General features: G+C 34.8%; 1 protein-coding gene across 1 annotated transcript; it reads right to left on the bottom strand.

Moving 5' to 3' along the window:
* Positions 1-822: 822 nt before the first annotated feature.
* LOC123565879 (perlucin-like) lies at positions 823-6,687 on the bottom strand. The gene is made up of 5 exons (XM_045359650.2): positions 6,537-6,687; positions 5,902-5,987; positions 5,176-5,263; positions 3,464-3,702; positions 823-2,190 (listed from the first exon to the last, which is right to left on the bottom strand). Exons 1-4 carry the CDS (start codon positions 6,664-6,666, stop codon positions 3,476-3,478), a joined length of 531 nt encoding a protein of 176 aa, XP_045215585.2. The 5' UTR covers positions 6,667-6,687; the 3' UTR covers positions 823-2,190; positions 3,464-3,475.
* Positions 6,688-22,796: the final 16,109 nt, after the last annotated feature.

The raw sequence follows: 22,796 nt of genomic DNA, 5'->3' as shown, positions 1-22,796 counted from the left end.
GTACATGTACACTGCTTCAATCAGAAAAGTGATTAGTGCTTCATACAGATAGCTAGTCTGTGTTCTGAGGTGGTCCTTAAAGATATCCAATGGTCATCTTTCATGAATATATTTTACCTATAGATTTTTATTTCAAACGTATAAAATCCTCATTAAATGTCTTTAACTTTATCAAAGTTAAGTTTGCATAGTGAGCTACATTCATAACTTAATTAAATTAAATGTCGCTTCCTTCGCTTGATGCCATTCAAATATATCGTCGCTTACATCGAATTGCAAGCCCTTCGGGGACGTACTTGGCCGAGTACTTAAGGTCGCTGACCTCGAATGAATTGTCCTTCACTGCGATTTCGAAAGTCGTTTCGGATGATTAATATTAATAAACTATTGAAAAGATTGGGTCTTCCTCCTTTGTTATAGCTTGAAAGTCAGAATATAAGATCTATTGTGTATATTTGACTTAAACCCACAAAACAAAACAAACGTTTGCTTTTTTACAGATTTATTAAAATGTCATTAAAACTATGAATAAGTGAATAATATAAACTAGTAAAGAACACGTTATACAACACCAAAAACAGCGACATATATGAGGAAATAAGGCCAATCATAAATTAACATTGTTTGCCATCTAAAGTTAACGACAACAGCTCTCGTTGTAGTCCTTTATTCAAGACGGGTGTCAAAACCAGTGTTAAAAATCCCCAAATGTTTAAATTTAATACTAATTTTGAGGAGTAAAAATTCACTTCCTACCATAATTCCACTTTTAGGGTGTCTGTTAAACTTGTAAAATGGCAAATTACTGCTGAGAATAATTACTGCTGAGAATAATGACAAAATCAATAACTTTCTCTCTGCCTGGTTGGGTTTTTTGGTTGCAGGTTTATCCCACTACCAAAGTTAAAGTGTATTTCTGACAATCATAGCATCTTTATTTTATTCCGAATCACATCCAAAGGATGTTCATGTGCTACACAAAATAATCCCATTCATGAACAGTACGGATGAATTATCAGTGAACAAGCAGTTCTTATTCAACCTGTATCCACTTACACTGACCATTTAGATTATATGAGATCTATCAATGATGAGGTATTCCAGTCCATGGTTACATCACAAGCTGGGTCAGGCAGAGTTCATCTCAGATATGAGGCACAATAAATTTGTATTTGTTTCTCATTCATGTATATTCATAGACTGGCATTTAAACAGAATATAAATCTACCAAAAAACCCGCAACCATCAGACATCTCAAGGCTCTGATTTATGCTTGATTACGCAGTGTCCATTTAGTTACTTATTTACTGGGCAAATATGGAGGTTATTAATAGTTGCCTACGGTTTTACTTCTTAAAATATCTACTTCACTGAAAGAAAAATCCATATGTAGGTCAGTAAGTAATCTTATAACATAGCATAGCTGGTCAAATGTTTACTTTCACTATTCTCATGTACTGATGTGAAAACGGATATCGTTTTATGTCAACGCTTTGGTCCGATTACCAAGTATCAACCTTTCCGACACACTTGTTAAACCTTCCTTAAACCTTTAGTCAGTATATTGTATCTGCCGAGGAGGTTGGTACTTTTTTGTCTGAGGAAGTTGACATAAAGATTTATCGCTCTTAAAACATAAGTTCAGCAACTACTTCGTTTTCTAAAGAAAACAGTCAATAAATATACGATATGATTAAGTCAGACAGATTTGACGGAAAGATACGGAACATTTCGAGTCTTACCACACTATGCCTCATTTTCTAGTTCTTTCATTTTTTAATTAGGGAACTGTAAATTATACAAATTTAAAGGAAAAATAAATGCACATAATCAAGCCGTCAGAGTTGTGTTAAAAGAGTAAATCATTGTTTACAGAGTTTTAGTCAAATATTACATGTGGTGTTGAAAGTTTATCGCACACTAATTGGAAGTATACGAAAACAATTCCATTTTCTTCTATATTCGTTTAAATGTTAAATATCATTCGAAAGTCAAAACATGAAATATATCTAAAACTATTGCATTTTAAATATTTCAGTAAATTGCAAGCATGCGCAAACCGCAGGGCTGTATTTCCATGGTGAGAATCAGTTTCCAGTATAATGCATTCACACGTCAAGTAGGTTAAGTAAATAGGCTTATAGTGATAACTGAAGGAGAACATCTTGAATTCTGCCAGTCGGATTGTACCTGAAAAAAAAGCAATATACTTAATAACTTTAGTCAAGTACAATGCAGTTCCGTTCACCTTCGCACTATCAAGGATATGGTTAGTTGTGTAGGGAATTACATTTTGAGGATAACTTGAAGTGTTATTTTATTGATACTCTCCATTTAATTTAGCAATAAACAATTGTATGTCGTTTGATATTAGTACCTATAATTTTCGTTTTTCGGTGATGGATGCAAATTAACTATGACTCCGTGTCATTCAAAATATTCCATTGACAATATTGTGTACATGGAGACTTTAGTAACAATTGGTTATTATCTGTGTAATCATGTTAGTATTTGCTATTTAGTCCAATGAGTTTGCTCAATGTGAACACATTCGTATGACATTTCAATTATTTCAAGTTCGATCCTCTTGGGGACGAGGCAAATGTTTGGCTAATAAAGTTTGTAATTTTCTCTGTTTTATTTGTACCTACATAGAAGTCAGCTTGATGCTGGCAAGACAATATCATTTTGGTTAAACGCCCGACCGTTATTTAAATGAAATAATGCATTTAAACAAGAGTTCGTCCAATATGATTGAACAGTTTATTTTAATGGCCATTGTCAGTCAATGCACTAGTTTGTACATATGCAATATGTTTGACTTGAATGTACGTTTGATTTCTTATTAACCAAAAACACTTTTCATGTTATATTCAAGTAGCTTGACCAAATACCTAAATAAATACTTAAATATCATACATTATTTTCAAGCATCTACTTTTTAGTAAATGATACTTTTAATTTTCTATAATAATTTTCATACTGATGTTTTTTTATAATCTGATATTTATTTTGATATGAATTTCAGCTATTTTGGACACGGATTTTACAATTTTGACTTTCTGAATATCCAAGTTGGCATAAAACGTTCATCTTCACGTAAAACTGTTTGAGAAAAAAAACTAATAATCAATCATCAATTTGCATGAGCCGGAACATTCAAATCGTACAGAGGTTCGTCAAAATTACGATACGAACCGAGGGAACCATCACGGTAGACCTCTGGTATGCGAGAATGGAACAGGAATTATTCACAGACTTTTACCAAATAATTGTTATAAATGATTTGGAGATAAAATATAAAGAATAAAAAATATCTATCAAATCCAGAAAGGTCTTTCTATCTCCTATGGAAACGTTTCAATGATGTATAATTCATATTTGGTTATTGAAATATAAAGATTTTTTTTTCGAGAAAAAAAAAAACAACCAGAGACTTAGTTCACTCAACAGCAGGTCTTACCATAAAACTATGTCACTTTTCACAAACAAACTGCCTCGTTGTACTACAATCAATGTCGTTCCATTTGAAAGCCTTCGAACGGATCATATGGACACAATCTTCAGAATGATGGTTATGATTATCATCAGGCTGGCCAGGAGACCACTTTGTAAAAGAGGCTTTGTTCCAAGTGTTCATCCATATCCATTTCCCTTCTTCAAATGAATCGGTCAAGGCAATCCAAAAGTCAGATGGCAGGTCTAAAATAAAAACAGATATGGTTATATGTTACCACATATAGATCTAATATTGCATTTGAAATGTACACGAACCAACAGGAATTCATTATAAACAATATCAGAATGTTTCGAATAACATGTGAATGGACGCTTTTTCATTACACCTTCAACAATAACCGTAACGACAAAAGATTTAATGATTTAACCAGGCGATTGACTGTACGCTTATAAACATTTTTTAATGAAATTTCAAAATAATGATTATGGTATTAACAATGATTTCAATGATTGGTAGACAATCTACTATTGAAGCTTCTTAATAGACCTTTATCACGGACACTGACATGGAAATGTAAACGTACTCTGTGCTTCGGTCAAATTTTGGGGATTTTCACAAACATGTTTAGGAAGCGTGGTAACTTGTCGTAATTATGTGTGTAAGGAGAATTTATATCATTATAAATTACACGCAGTTTTTAAAAAGTATGTACATGGATAAAGGTTTAACCAAATGATGTTGCATGCCGTATAAGCTTGCAGAGAACAGTAAATGCGGTAGAAAAAAATGTAGAAAATTTTTACCTGTTTGTAAGTGAATTAGGAAGGGTTGGTTGTACTAAAACGATATGAAGGAACGCGAGGAATTGAAAAAGAAAGGAATATGAACAGAAATAATTACAAAAATAACTGAGGGGCGGTGTAGGAGTGTATCAGGGGAGGATAGAAGGGTCTTGGTGTTTTGGGTATACTAATTTTTTTTTCAGGCCCCCAGTGAAGGAGTGACACCTAACTAAAATATTAACAGAGGAGGGAGCATAAAATTTTATATATTTGTTGTCGTATATTTTGGTGGTCAGGGTGTTAGAGTCGGGGATAGACTTATGTATTTTAGAGGTGTAACATCGTGGTATTACATGGCCAATATTCAACTTTCTTCATGAAACTCCTGATATCAATGGATAGACTTATGTATTTTAGAGGTGTAACATCATGATATTTCATGGCTAATATTCAACTTTCTTCATGAAACGTCTGATTTCAACGGTTAGACATATATGTTCTAGGGGTGAAACATCTTGATGTTACATGACTAACATAAAGAATTTTCAATCGCTGCGGAATATATATTTTAAGAATATACTCGCGTGATACAACAGCATCCTACATCACCCTCTTTGGTCTGAGTCATTTGTATAACGTGATATATATAGTTAAACGCATATCAAACATAGAAAGGGTTACGGCAGTATGGAGTTAAACCCTCAATTTAAGCTAGCCGTTTTGTCATTGGCATTAATAACCATCTAAATTGGGATAACTGAAATAATAAATTCGTCAAAAAAAATGATGCAGCTTCAATCATTTGATGTCGAGATAGATGAACGGTGTGGACAGTGTCGACGATGGCTCTCAACCATTAATGAATTTTGCTCTCAGGGGATATTCAGATTGACTACAGCATATAAATATCTGCGACATGTAAATATCACTTACTTTTGTGGTCAGCTTGGGACTTCAAGAACTGAAATTCCTTCTCGTCGTTTACTTCAACCAGTTCGGCTCGAATCTCACGGCATTTTCTCTGTAATCATAGAACCAGTCATCTAATGAATAATTCTCATTTTACCAAGTTTGATTTTTCATAAAATATTTTAATCATTTACAAAATTTGATACATTTTATCAGTAATTTGCAGGTGCCGCTTAAGTATATATTTTAAAAATATGAACAACAATTACACAGTATTTATGTAAGCATAAGATATAAAATATGACATATTAATAAATGTGTAAGAAAAGCACAGTATAAATGCCAACAAACAACTGATACTAGATGTAATACAGTTGATACTCGATATCTCGAACAAATTTATCACAAAATTAAGGCTATCTCGAAGATATTTTCAAGTTCCGACTCGAAAACACCTGCACAAAATATCATAAGTCGAATTGCTGTTATCTCGAACTAAAACGCTCGACCCCTTGGAATTCGAGATAACGAGTGTATTTAATTGAGATGCAACGCTTCATACACAATTAGTTTATATATTTTGCTAAATTAAATACATTTGATAAAGATATTTAGTTTAGAATAAAAACAAAATGTAATAAGTATCTAACGAAAAGTGAGCATAGTGCATCTTTAATGAAGCTAATGAGGAGAAGTATTAAAATTGTATAGTTTTTTCTTGCACAAAAACACAAAATACATTACACATACAAAAGCTTCCGTAAACGTGGCTTTTTCTTTGGTGAAATGATAACACGACGTCTCTGAGCATACCCATCCTTTAGCACACTGTTTCACTAAAATAAAAAAATACCCTCTACAACGTATATAATGATGTTTGTTATCATTATAACGGCTACCACCTAAGCAGGATATCTCCATCCGCATAGTCTAATATTCTTTCAACGAGTATAAACAAAATATAATAAATATCATACTACTGATCTTGCAACCTTTTGGTGCCAACACCTGCCCCTGTTATGTTGTGATTCTCCTTCTGATAATATTTGTTTAAGTAAAAATAATATATCCACTCAAAAATTACTGTATCGTGTCCATGTTTATTGTTAAAAATGAGCTGTTTTTGAAATTTTGATTGCCGATTTTGGAAGATTTTTCGATAGACTCTATTTTGTTTGTGGATTTTGGTTCTGACGACAGATTACGTCAGAAATGGCGCGAAAAAGTGTCCCTAGATATCATTACATAAATGTTGTTAGTACGAAAATAAACGAGTTTCTTTCGCTTTAACAAAACACATTAGTATGTTAATTGATAGAATATATTTTGACCATTATAAATTACGTTTCATTCTGAACCGAGGAAAGGCTTAGAATCATGCTTACCACTGGATTTGAGTCTCCATTTCTCAAATATAGATACAGGACCACGGTCGGCGGCATGGGCATTTAGGAAAACAACTACGGCAAGAAAATACTGCAGCAACATGTCTGTTCTTCTCTCTTTGCTGTTCATCACCGTAAACAAAATGAAGACATGCGTAGAAAATCAATTTAAATACATATATAGTTCCATAAGGCTTTAATTTTTTGTTGAAAATAGCTGAAACAGCTATCCCAATAGATGCAATGCATAATCAAATGTTTGGAAAAGCGCACGAAAACTAACTCATAGTAAAGGGGAAAGGATGCCAAAAAAGCGCAAATGCAAGGGGAAAACCACAGTTTCAATAAGACTTCCTGCTGTGTTCATCCATATTCACAGCTTTGACAAATATTACAGAAACCAAATATCGAAAATAGGATTTAACAAGAAATTAATACATTTTATTTCATAACAGAAGATGTGACAGCCACATTTAAACAAAGCCATTATGAGCATTTAACGTATAATAATTATTATAAAATCAAGAAGGAAAGGTCAATGAACTTATATATTTATATATTAGTTCAGATACTGATCTTAGCACACGGAAGTTACATGGTTTAATACAACCGAGAATGTGGTTCGGAAGCCATTTTAATAGTTGTTATTCTATAAGCATACTTCAAGAATGAGAGTTATTCTTGGGAATTTCTTTTCCTACGCATGAACTAGCTAGAACACAAACGTTTGTAATACTTAGCGATGGAATATACTTGTTTAAACTGTGCGAATACAATTTCAGTAATATATTCTTAATAATGATAATATTATATATTAAATAACTAATATGAAAATACCAAGATCGTCCTTTTTCCAACATCAGAGTTCGTTTCGAATATTATTCTGACTTACGTAACCATATACCTTGCTTTACATGGCATAGTTTATTATCGTCATAATAAAAACACGATCAACCAAAATATAAGAAAAACCAATACTCACAAGTTTGGTTAGATACCCTACCTACTAGTGAAAGCCTATAAAGGACTATGTTATATAGCATATCATCCAGGATGAACATGTGAGATGTCATTTTGATAAGATGCTTTCCGCCTCATTTTCAAGTAGCACCACTTAAAAATCAAATTAATTTCTATTCTAACACGATCCAATTTTTCTCATGATTAAACTGAAACTGTATGTTACAATTCATTCTAAAACGACCCGATTTGTTTTCATATTAAACAAAAAATGTTGTGTTATCATGCAATAATTTACTGTTTGTACGTCAAATCTACGTCATAGCGTTTACTTTAGTTTAATCATATTTAATTGCTCCCTGTTTCAAAGGTACATACAATAGTACATACAGTTTTAACACATAACAAAAAACAAAAGGGACGAGCTACGAGTTAACTCTTAGCCTGCTGGCGGCAAGTGATTCTGCCTTTGCGACCAGTGCAGACCAAGATCAGCCTGCACATCCGTGCAGTCTGATCATGGTCTGCACTGTTCGCTATTCAGTCAGTAAATTTTCAGTGAACACCCCTTTCAATGATAAGTGGTACTGCCCACATTGAATAATGGACCAGTCCATTATAGAAATTTAGCAGGCTACGAGTTAATTGAACATCAGCATACAGCCCTTCCCATAGAAACAATGTTATACTCTACTAAACAGATTTAATGTGAGCAAGTTACTTGAGAGCAAAGAATCAACAACAAACAAACTTTTTTTTACAATAACGCAAGAGAAAGAAAAGTATATCAAAGACATTTCTGTAATGGAGCTACTGTATTGTTTCTTGAAGCTGCCTCTGCATCCCGACCGCACCAAAAGAAAGCCATGCTTGATATAAATCCAAACTTTGTTCAAGCAAAGAAGAACATAAACAGACCATTTCATTCATAAAAAATGTATATAATGATAATAATAAATAGAAAAAAAGAATGAAAAATAGATAAGACTTGCATTTTACGTTAATTGAATTTATTGTACTACTTAAACCGATTTGATTGTTGAATAAAATTTCTTCTTCTGTTAGTTCTTCTTTTGCAAAGAGTAATGTATTTGTGTTTGAAGGATGAAATTGTCTTGTTAATTGAAATAATCGAAGTCTTTCCTCAGAGTATCTTTTGCAAATAAAGAAATAATGTTCTGCATTTTCTTCTCCGTTTCCGCATTCACAAATGGCGTCATTTCGTAAGTGATTATTGTAAAGGTCAAGCAAGCTTGATAAACTGCATTTTCTCTTTCTCCAATAAGGAAATACTTAGGTACAATGGGAGGCTTAAATATTTCTTTCAATTTTGCTTTTTAAATATGTTAAGGAGGGTAATTCTCTAATTGAATGTTCTAATTCATTCCATAACTTTACTAAAGATGGTCTTACAGATTTTGAGAATATTTCTGTACGGCGTGCTGCAGTCACAAAGTTGTCATTATTACGAAGTTCCGTTAACTAAAGGTGGGATAAGGTCATTTCAGTAGACTGGTAGTGTTCCGTGCCTACCTTTATACATTAAAATCAGTTTTTGTATTTTACGCCGATCGGATAAAGAGACCAAGCCTATTTCTTTTATTAAATTGTTAATTGAAACTGATCGGGATAAACCGGTCACTATTCTAGCCGCTTCATATTGTAGTTTTTCAATCGTTTCTTGTTCATAATGTGTGCAGCCATCACAAACAACTGATGCATATTCAAATATTGGTCTCATATAAGAAATGTATATTTGCTGAAGAGTTTTTCAAGTTATTTAAATTTTAATGCTCTCATAGATCCTAATACTTTAGATGCAGATTGAACAATATTTGATATGTGAGTATGCCACATTATATAATATAATACCAGATTTATATTATAATAGCAGATTTATATAGCGCCCTTTTCATGATAAACACGTTCAAAGGCGCTTTACATATAGCAAACGCAGCCACACAGGTCGCGAAATTTATCCTCTACTAGTACAGACACAGAGCGATCTGACCAGAGGGACAGAGTGAGATAAAGCCCCCAGAACAGGCAGAGAGAAAAGAGAGAGATACAAGCCTGTCCGGTTAACTTAGCCTAGCTCTTTGCAAATAGACAGTCTGGTTCTTTAACGTGCCCGGTGTATAGCACCAATACACGCGAAGCCGTCCTTCCTGGGAAGAACCAGTACAGGTGGGAGGCACTCAAGAGCCTCTCAGAAATTTCCAGTTCCTGGACCGGGATTCGAACCCCGGACCTCTGGATTGGCAGTCAAGCGTGTTACCACTAGACCGCCGGCTAGTTATTTACTTTGTTTCTTAATTGTTTGTAGAGGATCCAGTCAGACGATATTTTTTTTTTAATTTAGAGCGTTGCGTTTTTGTCTACCTCGCTGACGGGACTTGTGTCTGATTTCTGAGTTATACCACGGCCTACCATTTGGACGAATGGTCATCAAATTTATTGGGATAAACCTTTGGACAAGATAAAGAAAAATGCGTGTAAATGTTCCGTTCGCATTCATTCTGTAACATTATAAAGTAGAAGCAATCGTATGTTCGAATAAGATTATTAAGCTGTCCGAAATTTACGTATTTGTAGTTCCAAACTTTTCGCTTAAAAGGCACTGCAGAATTGATATTAATATATAAACAAGAGCTTGTCGAACACGAAATGCCCCCCTTGATGTATTCAGTAATTGCACAAGGAACAGAAATTATCTGCTCACTGTAAACATAAATTCTACTGTTCTGGCTCAATGTGACATTGACCTTTGACCAACTGACCTCAAAATCAACAGGAGTCATCTACTGGTCATGATCAACCTCCCTATCAAGTTTAGTGATCCAAGGCCCAAGCATTCTCAAGGTATGGTCTGGAAAGGGTTTAACTGTTCCGGGTCAATGTGACCTTGACCTTTAGCCTACATATCTCAAAATCTATAAGAGTCATCTGCAGGTCATGATCAACCTCCCTACCAAGTGTCATGATCCTAGGCCCAAGCATTCTCAAGTTATGTCTGGAAACGGTTTAAATGTTCTGGGTCACCCTAACCTTGACCTTTGACCTACTGAACTTTAAATCAATAGGGTCATCTGCTGGTCATGATGAACCTCACTATCATCTTTCATGACCCTTGACCCAAGCGTTCTCAAGTTATCGTCCAGAAACCATCTTAACTGTTCATGGCCAATCTGACCTTGAACTTTGACCAAATGACCTCAAAATCAATAGGGATCATCTGCTGATCATGATCAATCTCCCTTTTGATTTTCTTGATCCTAGGCCCAAACGTTCTTGAGTTATCGCCTGGAAACCAATTTACTGTTCCTGGTCACTGTGACCTTGAACTTTGACTTACTGAACTCAAAATCAATATGGGTCATATGCTGGTCATGACCAACCTTCCTATCAACTTTCACGATCCTAGGCCCAAGCAATATTGAGTTATCGTCCGGAAACCGTTTAAATGTTCTGGGTCACTGTGACCTTGAACTTTGACATACTGACCTCAAAATCAATAGGAGTCATCTGCAGGTGATGACCAACCTCCCTATCAACTTTCATGATCCTAGGCCCAAGTGTTCTTGAGTTATCATCCGGAAACGGATTGGTCTCCATACAGACCGACCGACCGACCGACAGACCGACCGACCGACCGACATCTGCAAAACAATATACCCCTCCTTCTTCGTAGGGGGGCATAATAAACGGACCAAAGTGATCACTTATATTAGCTGGGGTTTTGAAAATTCCAGAATCTAAAGCTGTAATTCCTTCTGATACTGCTATTAGGTCAATAAGTGTTTGAAAATTTTCAGTTATTCGTTAATTACATTATTTCTGCTATTAAGGTATAACAGTTCTTTGAATTTTCGGGCAGATGGATTCAACTGGTCTTCGTTTACATCACTAACAACAATGAGTTGTGATGCAATTTCGGTTGCCCTTTCGAGGCATATATCAAATCTGCCTCAGATATCATCTTATAATGCGGAGGCCTGTATACCTTACATATAAGATAGATTTTTAATTCATCTCTTACTTCGATCCACAATGACTCTGAGAGGTAGTCTTCAAGTACTGCTACATGTTTAGGATGTAAATATGCTGAAAGATACACAAGAAATCCCCTGGAATGAGCTGTATATTATTTTTACAAAAACAATTACTGTACTCTTGTAGCGCTAAGTAACTATCAGTATGGTGAGTTTCTGTAAAGCAAATAACGTCGAAATCAGTAAAATACAATTTTTGATATACTCTAGCTTGTTAAGGACACTACGAATATTTTTATGAAATATGGACAAACATTCGGTTGGGCCAGGACTTTTTTCTACGTCTCCAGCTAGAAGGATCAATTTCAATAAGGTAAAAATGAAACTGAGCGTTATAAATAAGAGTCGTGTTAACACTTACTATACCAGTCGTTAGATAATGGCTAACACTGAAAGAATTGATAACGTCAAATGCCACAGTCGCAGAAATGTTTATTATTATATCACTCGGGTTGCACCCTCTTGATATAATTCCATTGCATCTGAACACCATTCAATATTCTAACACGACCCGATTCATTTTCCTATTAAATAAAGAAGGCTGAAACTGTTTGTTGTTATACAACAATTCATTTTTCTGATGTGGCAATTATTACGTCATAGCGTCAAACGGCATATAACGGCTCGCTGGAAAAGAAACCAACGGAAAACAGGCAAATATTTAATGAATATCTAATGAATGTGGTCAAGGATGTACTTTAAAATCCTTGGTAACGTGTTAGTATCGAAATAATATATCTCATTTAGCGATTTGCTCTTGAATAAAATCATAATATTTCGTTCAGATGCGCCCTCGTGATATAATTCATTCGCATATGAACTCCAGCGGCAAATAACAAAATGAAATAGATTTATGTTATTTTCTAAATAAATCAATGCTTTTGATATGTCATATTTTATTAGTAATTATAACAAGCCTCGGTTTGATGAACAATGAAGATCAAGCTATGTAAAGTTTGCGAAAAACAACGACTGCGTACCGGCAACAGAGCATAATGGCGGTACTTATGACGTCAAATTTCCGAATAATGTCCGGTTCATTGCTACTTGGATAAATGAAGTGCGGCAACTTTTTCAAAATATTTCAATGAGTCTGTAAGATTTCATTTGAAAATGGTTATGGACCCCGTTATGTTCTAGATGTTAGAATAAAAACAACCAAGGCCTTCCTGTTGTTTATCGTCTAAATTACCACAGTTCATCGTTCAGCTGCTTAGACGTGTAACAGTTCCTGCGTATCTGAAACTCTGAACAGTGATAAAGCAGGTGACAAACCATTTAGAGGCCTTTATTATTTGGTTTAAACATATTTATTCCCAACAATATACATAATTATATTTAGATACTAACATAACAAGTACAGTTGATTAGTAGAGTATCTATAAACATTTGTTTTGTCTCTATATGGGACGTAATATTAATAGATGAATCTTGTATTGCCGTACATATATAGTTTTTGTTATTCCACACATTGTCATTCATAAATAGTAGTGTACGGATGCGTACATATGCAAGTAATTGAAATGTCATTGTCACTCCGAGTAAAGTAATAATTCCAAAATAAAATTTATTTATATAAGCAATATGATTGATTTAGCCGAGACGTTTTTAGATCGATGAACCTGTTTTTATACACCCCTCCCTCGAAGAAAGAGGGGTATATTGTTTTGCAGATGTCGGTCGGTCGGTGTCACGTTCGGTATGTCGGTTTATATGTCGGTCGGTATGTAGACCAATCGGTTTCCTGATGATAACTCAAGAACGCTTGGGCCTAGGATCATGAAAGTTGATAGAGAGGTTAGTCATGAACAGCAAATGATCCTTATTGATTTTGAGATTAGTAGGTCAAAGGTCAAGGTCACAGTGACCCGGAACATTAAAACGGTTTTCGGATTATAACTCAAGAACGCTTAGGCCTAGGATAATGAAAGTTGATAGGGAGGTTGGTCATGATCAGCAAATGATCTCTATTTATTTTGAGTTTAGTAGGTCGAAGGTCAAACGAAACAGTTAAATTGTTTCCGGATGATAACTCAAGAACGCTTAGGCCTAGGATCATGAAACTTGATAGAGAGGTTTGTCATGACCAGCAAAGGACCCTATTTTAAGGTCAGTAAGTCAAAGGTCAAGGTCACAGTGACCCGGAACAGTTAAACCGTTTCCGGACGACAAAATTGTAAACGCTTGGGCCTATGATCCCGAAACTTAATAGGGGTGGGGGTTGATCATGACCAGCTGATGACCACTATTGATTTTGAGGTCAGTAGGTCAAAGGTCAAGGTCACATTGACGCAGAACAGTAGAAATGTTTTTGCCAAATAACTAGAGAATGCTTTGGTTTAAGATCACATTTGATACAGAGGTCACTTATGACTGGTAAATGACCGATAATGATTATAATTGATTTGAGGTCAGTACGCTAAATGTCCAAATAATGATCTACGATGGTGCAAGTCGAAATCACGCAACCACGATAATGAAAACGCGATATCATTTCGCATTTTCACCATCGTTGTTTCGTGTTTTCATCATCGGGATTTCGAATTTCGTCATCGTAGTTTCGACTTTCAACATCGTAGTTTCCATTTTCACCATCGTGCTTTTGATGGTGAAAGTCAAACCTACGATAATAAAATCGGAAGTCGAAACTACGATGATGTAAGTTGAAACTACGATGATGAAGGTCGGAAGTCGAAAGTTCGACGCTGGAAGTCGAAACCACGAGGATGAAAACACGAAACCACGACGGTGAAAATACGAAATGATATTGCGTTTTCATCATTGTGGTTTCGTGATTTCGACTTTCACTATCGTAGTTTCGTGTTTTCGCCATTGTGATTTCCACCTTCATCATCATGGTTTCGACTTCAATCATCGTGCTTTCGTGATTTTGACTTTTGAGGTATTGGGTCCATAGATAAAGATTTCGATGGTCCAAACGGAACATCGTATAAAAGTGTCATTATAAAAGTAGCTAGATCTGGGATTTTGTATCTGGCTCTCGTGGATTTTGGCAGGTCGGATCACATGACATACTTGACCTACTTGTCCGTGCTAAAATTTTCAAATCCGGGTTAAATGCGCTAGCAGATAATCAGTTGCATTGGCCATGAGTACCAGAACCACTCCAGTTTTAGTATGTAACACATTCTCCTAGACGGCTTGCTGAAAGATACAGAGTAAGATAAACTACGCATATGACATACTTGACCTACTTGTCCGTGATAAAAATTTCAAATCCGGGTTGCATACTTGACCTACTTGTGCGTGCTAATATTTTCAAATCCGGGTTCAATACGATGGCGGATAATAATCAGTGACATTGGACATAAGTACCAGAACCACTCTAGTTTTAGGATGTATCACACTCTCCTAGACGGTTTGCTGAAAGATACAGAGTAAGATAATGAAAGATACGTATTTCCCTACTTAAGCTTGACAGTACGTTTTACCACGAAGTGACAGTTAGACCACTTTGGTCGTTATTTTATCATGATACTAAAGGCTCTAAATCTTTATTTCAAAGGATCTTTCTCCTGCAAAACCCTCATATTTAAATCTACGATTACAACAACTGATGTGACTGTTGGCAGCATCATATACGCCTAACCATAGCGCTATCTTTCTGTCTGAATACAGCACTTTTCCGTTTTTTTGTTTTTGTTTTTGTTTCTTCTACTAGTACCCTTTGTAACCTGAAAGCTCTATAAATAGCATAAATAAATGCTTTAATTAGATAGTTTAGTTTAAATATATTTTATTGCTTATTATTATTTACATTTATACTATATATCAGTAAGTGTACATGTACAGCCAAAAAAAAAAGCAAATGGGTCGGGCCACAAGTTCGTGCAACATCAGTAAATGGCCCTTCCCTAACATAAAGTAACTAGGCGGGGAAAACAAATCTTAGATCCATTTAATATCGATAAAAATTGAAGATTTCGTTCAAAAACAAAACAACAAACAAAAAGGTAGAGGGTCAAAAAGGGTCATTATAACAGTAGCTAGATCTGGAATTTTGCATTCGGCTCTCGTGGATTTTCAAGGTGGGATCACACTCGGCGCTTGCGCGCCTCGTGAGATCCAATCTGGCAAAAATCCGCTGGAGCCGAATACAGCATCCCAAATCCAGCTACTATTATAATAATCTGTTTATATCTTTCTTCCCAAGTCGCCATATGTCCTGTAATTGTTTTGGTGTGACGATTTACGCAACGAAACTAAAAAAAATGTATTTCAGCAACCTCCCTTCTCCAGCATTTAGCAGTGATGTTTCCTTTCTAGAATCATGGTTTTTCAAATCAGAAATTTTTTCTTGCATTTTGAATAATTATTTTGACTAAAAACACGCGAGAACATGCGATACTACATTTACTCTGTTTGTAAAATTATTCTGATTTGCAAGTACTGTAGTAAAATTGAACTCGCTTTATATCCAAAATAAAGTGTAATTATTAGTCAGGGCTCGACATTAACACTGGTCCGCTGGTCCGAGGCCAGTGAAAAGCAACAAGGACCAGTGAATTATTTGGAGGATCAGTAACTGTTTCATTTAAAAATTGAGTGCAAACTGCTCTTCGGACCAGTGGCCCAAAATGGTTAGTGTCTAGCCCTGTTAGTTCAGTTAAACAGTCAAGAAGGTGATTAATTTAGTCGGTATTGAGTGTTGTAAAAATTAAAAGTTGTTAAGTTATTCAGTGGAGATTAATTCTGATCAAGTTCGAGTAGATCTACATGCTGACATTATGTAAATTGTATTCCTTCGCCATGATTGAATCTTCGTGTATTTCTATAAAGTTATTTATAATTGTGACAGTAATCACACAATACAAAGAATGTTTGTATGGTATTTACATACATTTACATTTTCTAATTTCGTCTTGGAATAATTTGACCCACGAATGGTAATACAATATTTCAAAGCGACAACAAAACATGAGGATAAACACTTAACCTCGCCTCGCTATTGATATGATTTTATGAGCACTTTACGTACAAGTGTCTCGATTCTTACACCAGTACTTACGTCTTTCATGGAATTGAGATATTCGCCCAGTTCTTCCGACCGAACATCTTATAATAGGATAGGATATCAAAGAAAATTAAAAACAAAATCATTGCCAAACATTGACAGCTTGACTAAGAGCAAAATCAAGATCAGTCAGTTATGACCCAAGACCAATCAGTTATGACTGGCCTCAATGTCGTATCAAAATTTTGTAAATATTACAAAAACGCGATACAAACATGTGCTTAAATACTGTATCATTTTTTTTTAGAAATAACCAGATGTTAACATTTTATAAGTAATAGCAGCAGTTGGCACATTTATGTTGAAATCATACTGTGGCGTATATTGATACGTTAATGCAGCGTTATATGCCAATACGTAGTACTTTAAGAGTTTGGCAACACCTTAATATATTCGTGTGATTGCAATTATCACGTAAAATGAAAACATTGAAATATTTCGTAATGAACTAAAACATTGTGTTCCAATTTCACATGATTAAAACACTGTCACTGATTTTTTTAGTCAAATGGTAAGTCTACATTTTTATTTGAGACATACATTGAAATATAAAACGTATCGACGGTAACATTTCTTAAAATAGATTATTTTAAGTCAGCCTAATATTCAAAGATATTGGTAACGTATCTGAAATACATTATTGCAAGTAAACCTCATATTCAAAGAAATTGGTAACGTATCTGAAATACATTATTGCAAGTAAACCTCATATACAAAGATATTGGTAACGTATCTGAAATACATTATTGCAAGTAAATCTCATATACAAAGATATTGGTAACGTATCTGAAATACATTATTGCAAGTAAACCTCATATACAAAGATATTGGTAACGTATCTGAAATACATTATTGCAAGTAAACCTCATATACAAAGATATTGGTAACGTATCTGAAATACATTATTGCAAGTAAACCTCATATTCAAAGATATTGGTAACGTATCTGAAATACATTATTGCAAGTAAACCTCATATACAAAGATATTGGTAACGTATCTGAAATACATTATTGCAAGTAAACCTCATATTCAAAGATATTGGTAACGTATCTGAAATACATTATTGCAAGTAAACCTCATATACAAAGATATTAGTAACGTTTTTTAAAAATAGATTAGGCTTATATTTAAAGAACTCATATTCACAAAATTTAATAACGTATCTAAAATTAGAAGTTAGCCCGCCCGCTTAGCTCAGTAGGGAGAGCGTTGGTCTACGGATCGCGGGGTCGCGAGTTCGATCCCCGGGCGGGGCGTATGTTCTCCGTGACGATTTGATAAAAGACATTGTGTCTGGAATCATTCGTCCTCCACCTCTGATAATTCATGTGGGGAAGTTGGCAGTTACAGGTTTGTACTGGTACAGAATCCAGGAACACTTTTTAGGTTAACTGCCCGCCGTTACATGACTGAAATACTATTGAAAAACGGCGTTAACCCAAAACAAACAAACAAAAATAGAAGTTATTGCAACTAAGCCTCTAATTCAAAGAAATTAGTATTTGTCTTAAATAAATTATTGTAAATAAACCTTATATTCAAAGAAAGTTGTACCAATTTCAATGCTTGAAAGTATATGAATTCATTGCTAACTAGATCACTCGATTCGCGCTATAGACGTATTAATACATATTTTATTAGTCAATATCTGACATTAAGAAATCCTAAAAGTATATGCACGAAGATTTCAGGATTTCAATAGCTCTACATGATACATGTAAATATGAGGTACCTACAAGTGGGAAATTAATGTCTATAAAATACCGATTACCGCACGAATCGTTTGCGTCAGATACCTGAAACTTAATTTTGTAATAGGAAATCTAATCATCCAGGAGCATTTAATGACATTAAACGGCTGCAAGCTTGATTGATCCAAAAAATGCTGGATATTTAGCTTCATTTAACTTGGTTAAATTTAAAAGGTTTCAAGAAATGAGTCGTGCCATGAGAAAACCAACATAGTGGCTTTGCGATCAGCATGGATCCAGACCAGCCTGCGCATCCGCGCAGTCTGGTCAGGATCCATGCTGTTCGCTAACAGTTTCTCCAATTCCAATAGGCTTTAAAAGCGAACAGCATGGATCCTGACCAGACTGCGCGGATGCGCAGGCTGGTCTGGATCCATGCTGGTCGCATACCCACTATGTTGGTTTTCTCATGGCACGGCTCAAATGTTTATTTTCTTCAGAATCTGTTTCCTTATAATGCAGTGCATGTAAGTTAAAATTTTATTTAAAAAAAAAAACGCCATTTCCTTCTAACAACAGAAAGGATAATGCTGGTTGTTTCAAATATAGACGAAGTCTAAAGTATTATAATTATTTAAACTCTGTATAAACTGGTGTCAGCTAACTTTTTCAAACTTGAATATATCACATCTGCATTTGGCCTTCGATAAATCATTCCTGAAGCGTTTGCAGTAGAGCTATTGGACTAACCCGGGCGTCGGCGTCGGCGTCGGCGTCGGCGTCCGCTGTGTCTTAGTAACCGCATTGAAACTAGACACACTGCAGTGTGATGACCATTGCGCAGATTCCATAAGTGTTTTTTTTTCTCAAAATTATGCCCCTTCAACTTCAGCAATTTTTAGTTAAGGTTTTGTATGTAAGCTAAAGTATCTCAGTACCCATTATTGAATCTTCACACATTTATTAACTGTGAACACCTGCCATGCACTATGTTGATTCCATAACTCTACCTTACATTTTTACAAAATTTTGTCCCTTTTTCAACTAAGCAATTTTGGGTTGAGTTTTTGTATGTAAGCTGGTATCTCAGTACACACCAATGGGAAGAGTTTGAAACCTCACACGCTTATTCAATGTGACGAAAAGTGTGAGAATCTGTCCCAATTTCACGAAAAACCTTAAATAATTACTTAGTCAAGTCTCTGATTTAAAAATTCGTGCTATTGCTGAAGTTATTGTTATATAATGTTGATTTTTCTATAACAATAAATTAGTTATGCTATAGTTAGTAGTGTTTGTCTGCAGTACTTATTTCAGTCACGCAAATATGATATTAAGTATTTGCTTAAGTAGCCTATATTTCTTATTTTTACTTCGTTTCCTATAAATTTCAGAATTGTTGTGAAATAGTCACATACGGTTCTGATATAGATGAAAAGGTCAACATTGAAGTCGCGCAAAGGGCAAAAACATGCATTTGAAATAACAGACTTACTTAAGCAATTACTTAAGTTCTTTGAGAAGTTTTTGTCTGTAAGCTGATAGCTCCATACCCACTGGTGAGAATGGATTGAAACTTCACACATTTGTCGACTTTGATGAGCTGATATGCATTGTATATTTCCCATAACTCTGTTTTACTATTTTTACGTTTCGACTTTTGAAATTAACAACTGTTGAATAGTCGAGCGTTGCTGTCCTCCGACAGCTCTTGTCTTTTTTTAATTGTCACTAGCAGTGGATGGTTTTCAGCAAAGCCCTGTAACGCTCAAGTCGGATTATTCAATCTGCCCTGCGACCGTTGAAATATTCTTATATTATACACACATTTATTTTATGAAAAATTGACTTCGGCAGGGGAAATCTGATTTAGTTCTTTAGACAGGATTTAATAGCATTAAATAGCAGTATGATTGATTCGACAGAAAATTTAATGACATTAATTTTACTTAACGTGATCTCTGTAACAGATGTAATAGATCACTCACGCATATTTTGTTGAGTCAGTGGAAACAGGCATGCTAAAATATCCCAGTCTGCTTTAAAACTGATCACTACAGCTGTGACCAAGTTTCAAAAGCGATAAGGGAAGAAGAGAAGAAGTTACAATTACACCTAAAGATGCATTTAAAATGCATATGATGGAAATAAGCTTCGTTTGTTTCGTGTGAAACTTACTTTTAGTTAACTTTCGTGAACATGTTTTCCAAACGATGCTCATCAGTTTTTCACCGAACCAAACAATATTCTTTGCGTTTTTGCTACTAGTTGCTAAAATTTGGGTCAGGTTTAAACCTTGGATATTAATATGCTACACCATCTGTAAATAGATTATTAATGTGCTTTAAATTGAACCGAAAAACAAATAAAATAGTGCATCTTATCCTCCTTTGCTAATTGTTTTCAGGGGCCTCCTTGGTTTAATGGTAAAGGTCAAATCACTTGCCCCTTAACGATGTACATGTAGCTTCGAAACCTCGCTTTGGGTTACAGAATTCTTCTTGAAAGGAAGCAATCCAGCTGGATTACTGAAGGTCGGTGGTTTTACACTGGTGTCTTCATGCAGAAATTAAACCTAGAGAAGGCACCAGATGACCTGAACTGTGTCGCGTGATTCTTAACTGATCAAAATTTAAAGATTAATGTGGCAAAATCTAGAATTCGGATGAAATCATGACAACTTAGTATGAATATCCATTTGGAAGAGAATTAATTTTGTGGTTGTCAGAATTCGATCGCTTCACTTCTGCGACTGCGTTTTTGGAATTAACACGGTTAACACATATTTACAATGATGCAACTTATCGGATTTACTGCCACTTTTGATGTAACAGACGATAAATTACAATCTCTCCTCAAACATATTTGTTAGAAAGTGTTCTTAATTACTCGCAACACCATTGGCATTATATACCATTCATAAATAGCTTCAAGTACGGTGAAAAGAACTTTTAAAATTTTCAAAAAAATTGAAATAGTCTAATACAATTTTAATAAAGATCTTTTCTGTTGTAAATTGGGGGGGGGGGGGGGGGGGGGGGGGGGGAGGCGGTTAAGATAGCTGACTTCGAATCACTTGTCACTTGCCACTGTTGGTTCAAAACTCCCTTGGGCTATAGAAACATTTCATGCGAAGAAAGTATAAAACTAGTTTGTTTACGACACGTGTGTGGTTTTATTTACCCAAGTGCCATGATATTGATGTATTGATTATATTTAATTTTTGTGAAAACTGGAAAATTCTCTAATGGCTTTTCATGTACAGTAGAGTACATCTTGTTATATCTTTCTAACAAAGCCAAGTGTACAAATATTTAACTAACCAAGACACATGTACCAATGGCTTAGTAACCAGTACCTGTTTTTGTCAAATATTTCAAACAGTTTAATGTCTGTTTCAGCAGCCTCCTATCCTCAGTATTTAACAGCAACGATGTCTTGTTTTTGAAATCGTATTCTTGTTTTCAAACTAGCATATTCTGAAACTCGTATGACATTGCAATATAGTTTTCTTGATCGAAACCAGGCTACAGTTTCGTCTTCTTTTGAATTGACATTCAGAATTTACTGGAAAATATTTGTATTGCAGTATCAAAAATTATTATATTAAATTGAACCTCAGTGTGCCAACACGTGTAATTAATTGGTACTGTCAGATATAGAAGCAGTTGAATTAGACACAGTTTAATTTAGCTTCATGCTATTTCTGTCAGATATTGAAGTGGTTAGAACAAGGTTAATCAAGCTTAAATATACAAGTTTGTTAGATTATTAAAGTTTTTGATTAGGTGGAAATGATTAATGAGAATGTTGGTGTAATGTGTGTTTTTCCCAAAATATTCCGAAGATGTTAACAAAGCATGAAATAAACTACGTGTTCTATTATAAGCAGTTACAAATTTTCTGCACTTTATATTTACTTACCAGTGAAAGACACTACATGTTAAACTTTATACGGTCAAGTATTTTGTCACTTATGTCAGAGTTTATGTAAGCGGAGAATTTCTATTGAAATTATAGTGGACGCAACTTGACCCCGATGGTTGACCTTTGTATTATAATACATAATTAGATACAACCTATTATTGAAAAGGAGTGTATAGTGCATATTATCTGACCTGGCGAAGATATTTTTAGTGCAGGCTGAACCATTAAAATCAGTAGGTAACTTGGTGCATCGGTTTGATTCGTAAAAAATCGATACTTTCCGTATCGGCTTTTCTGGCTGATAATACAAATATAACCCGCTGACTTACAAATGCAGTCATAGTGTAATGGTTTACACAGCGGATTTTTATTGTAAGAGATGTGGAAAGTGATTCGTGTGGGTTCGATCCCCGATGACTCCTAGTTACATATTTTTAATACTATTCCACTTTATCTTCAATTTCTTTTATATGCTTTTTATATTTTAGGTCTTGTTTTTTTCCTTTAATTTTGTATATAATGATTTTTTTTTGATTTTTTCTTTATATCAACAATTCAATTTTACAATGACAATGACAGTAGAACCATTAAAAT

This window comes from Mercenaria mercenaria, chromosome 8 (assembly GCF_021730395.1).
Source record: "Mercenaria mercenaria strain notata chromosome 8, MADL_Memer_1, whole genome shotgun sequence".
In the NCBI taxonomy this organism is placed as follows: domain Eukaryota; kingdom Metazoa; phylum Mollusca; class Bivalvia; order Venerida; family Veneridae; genus Mercenaria; species Mercenaria mercenaria.
Note: the sequence above shows the minus strand (reverse complement) of the source record. Positions and strands in the feature narration are given on the sequence as shown.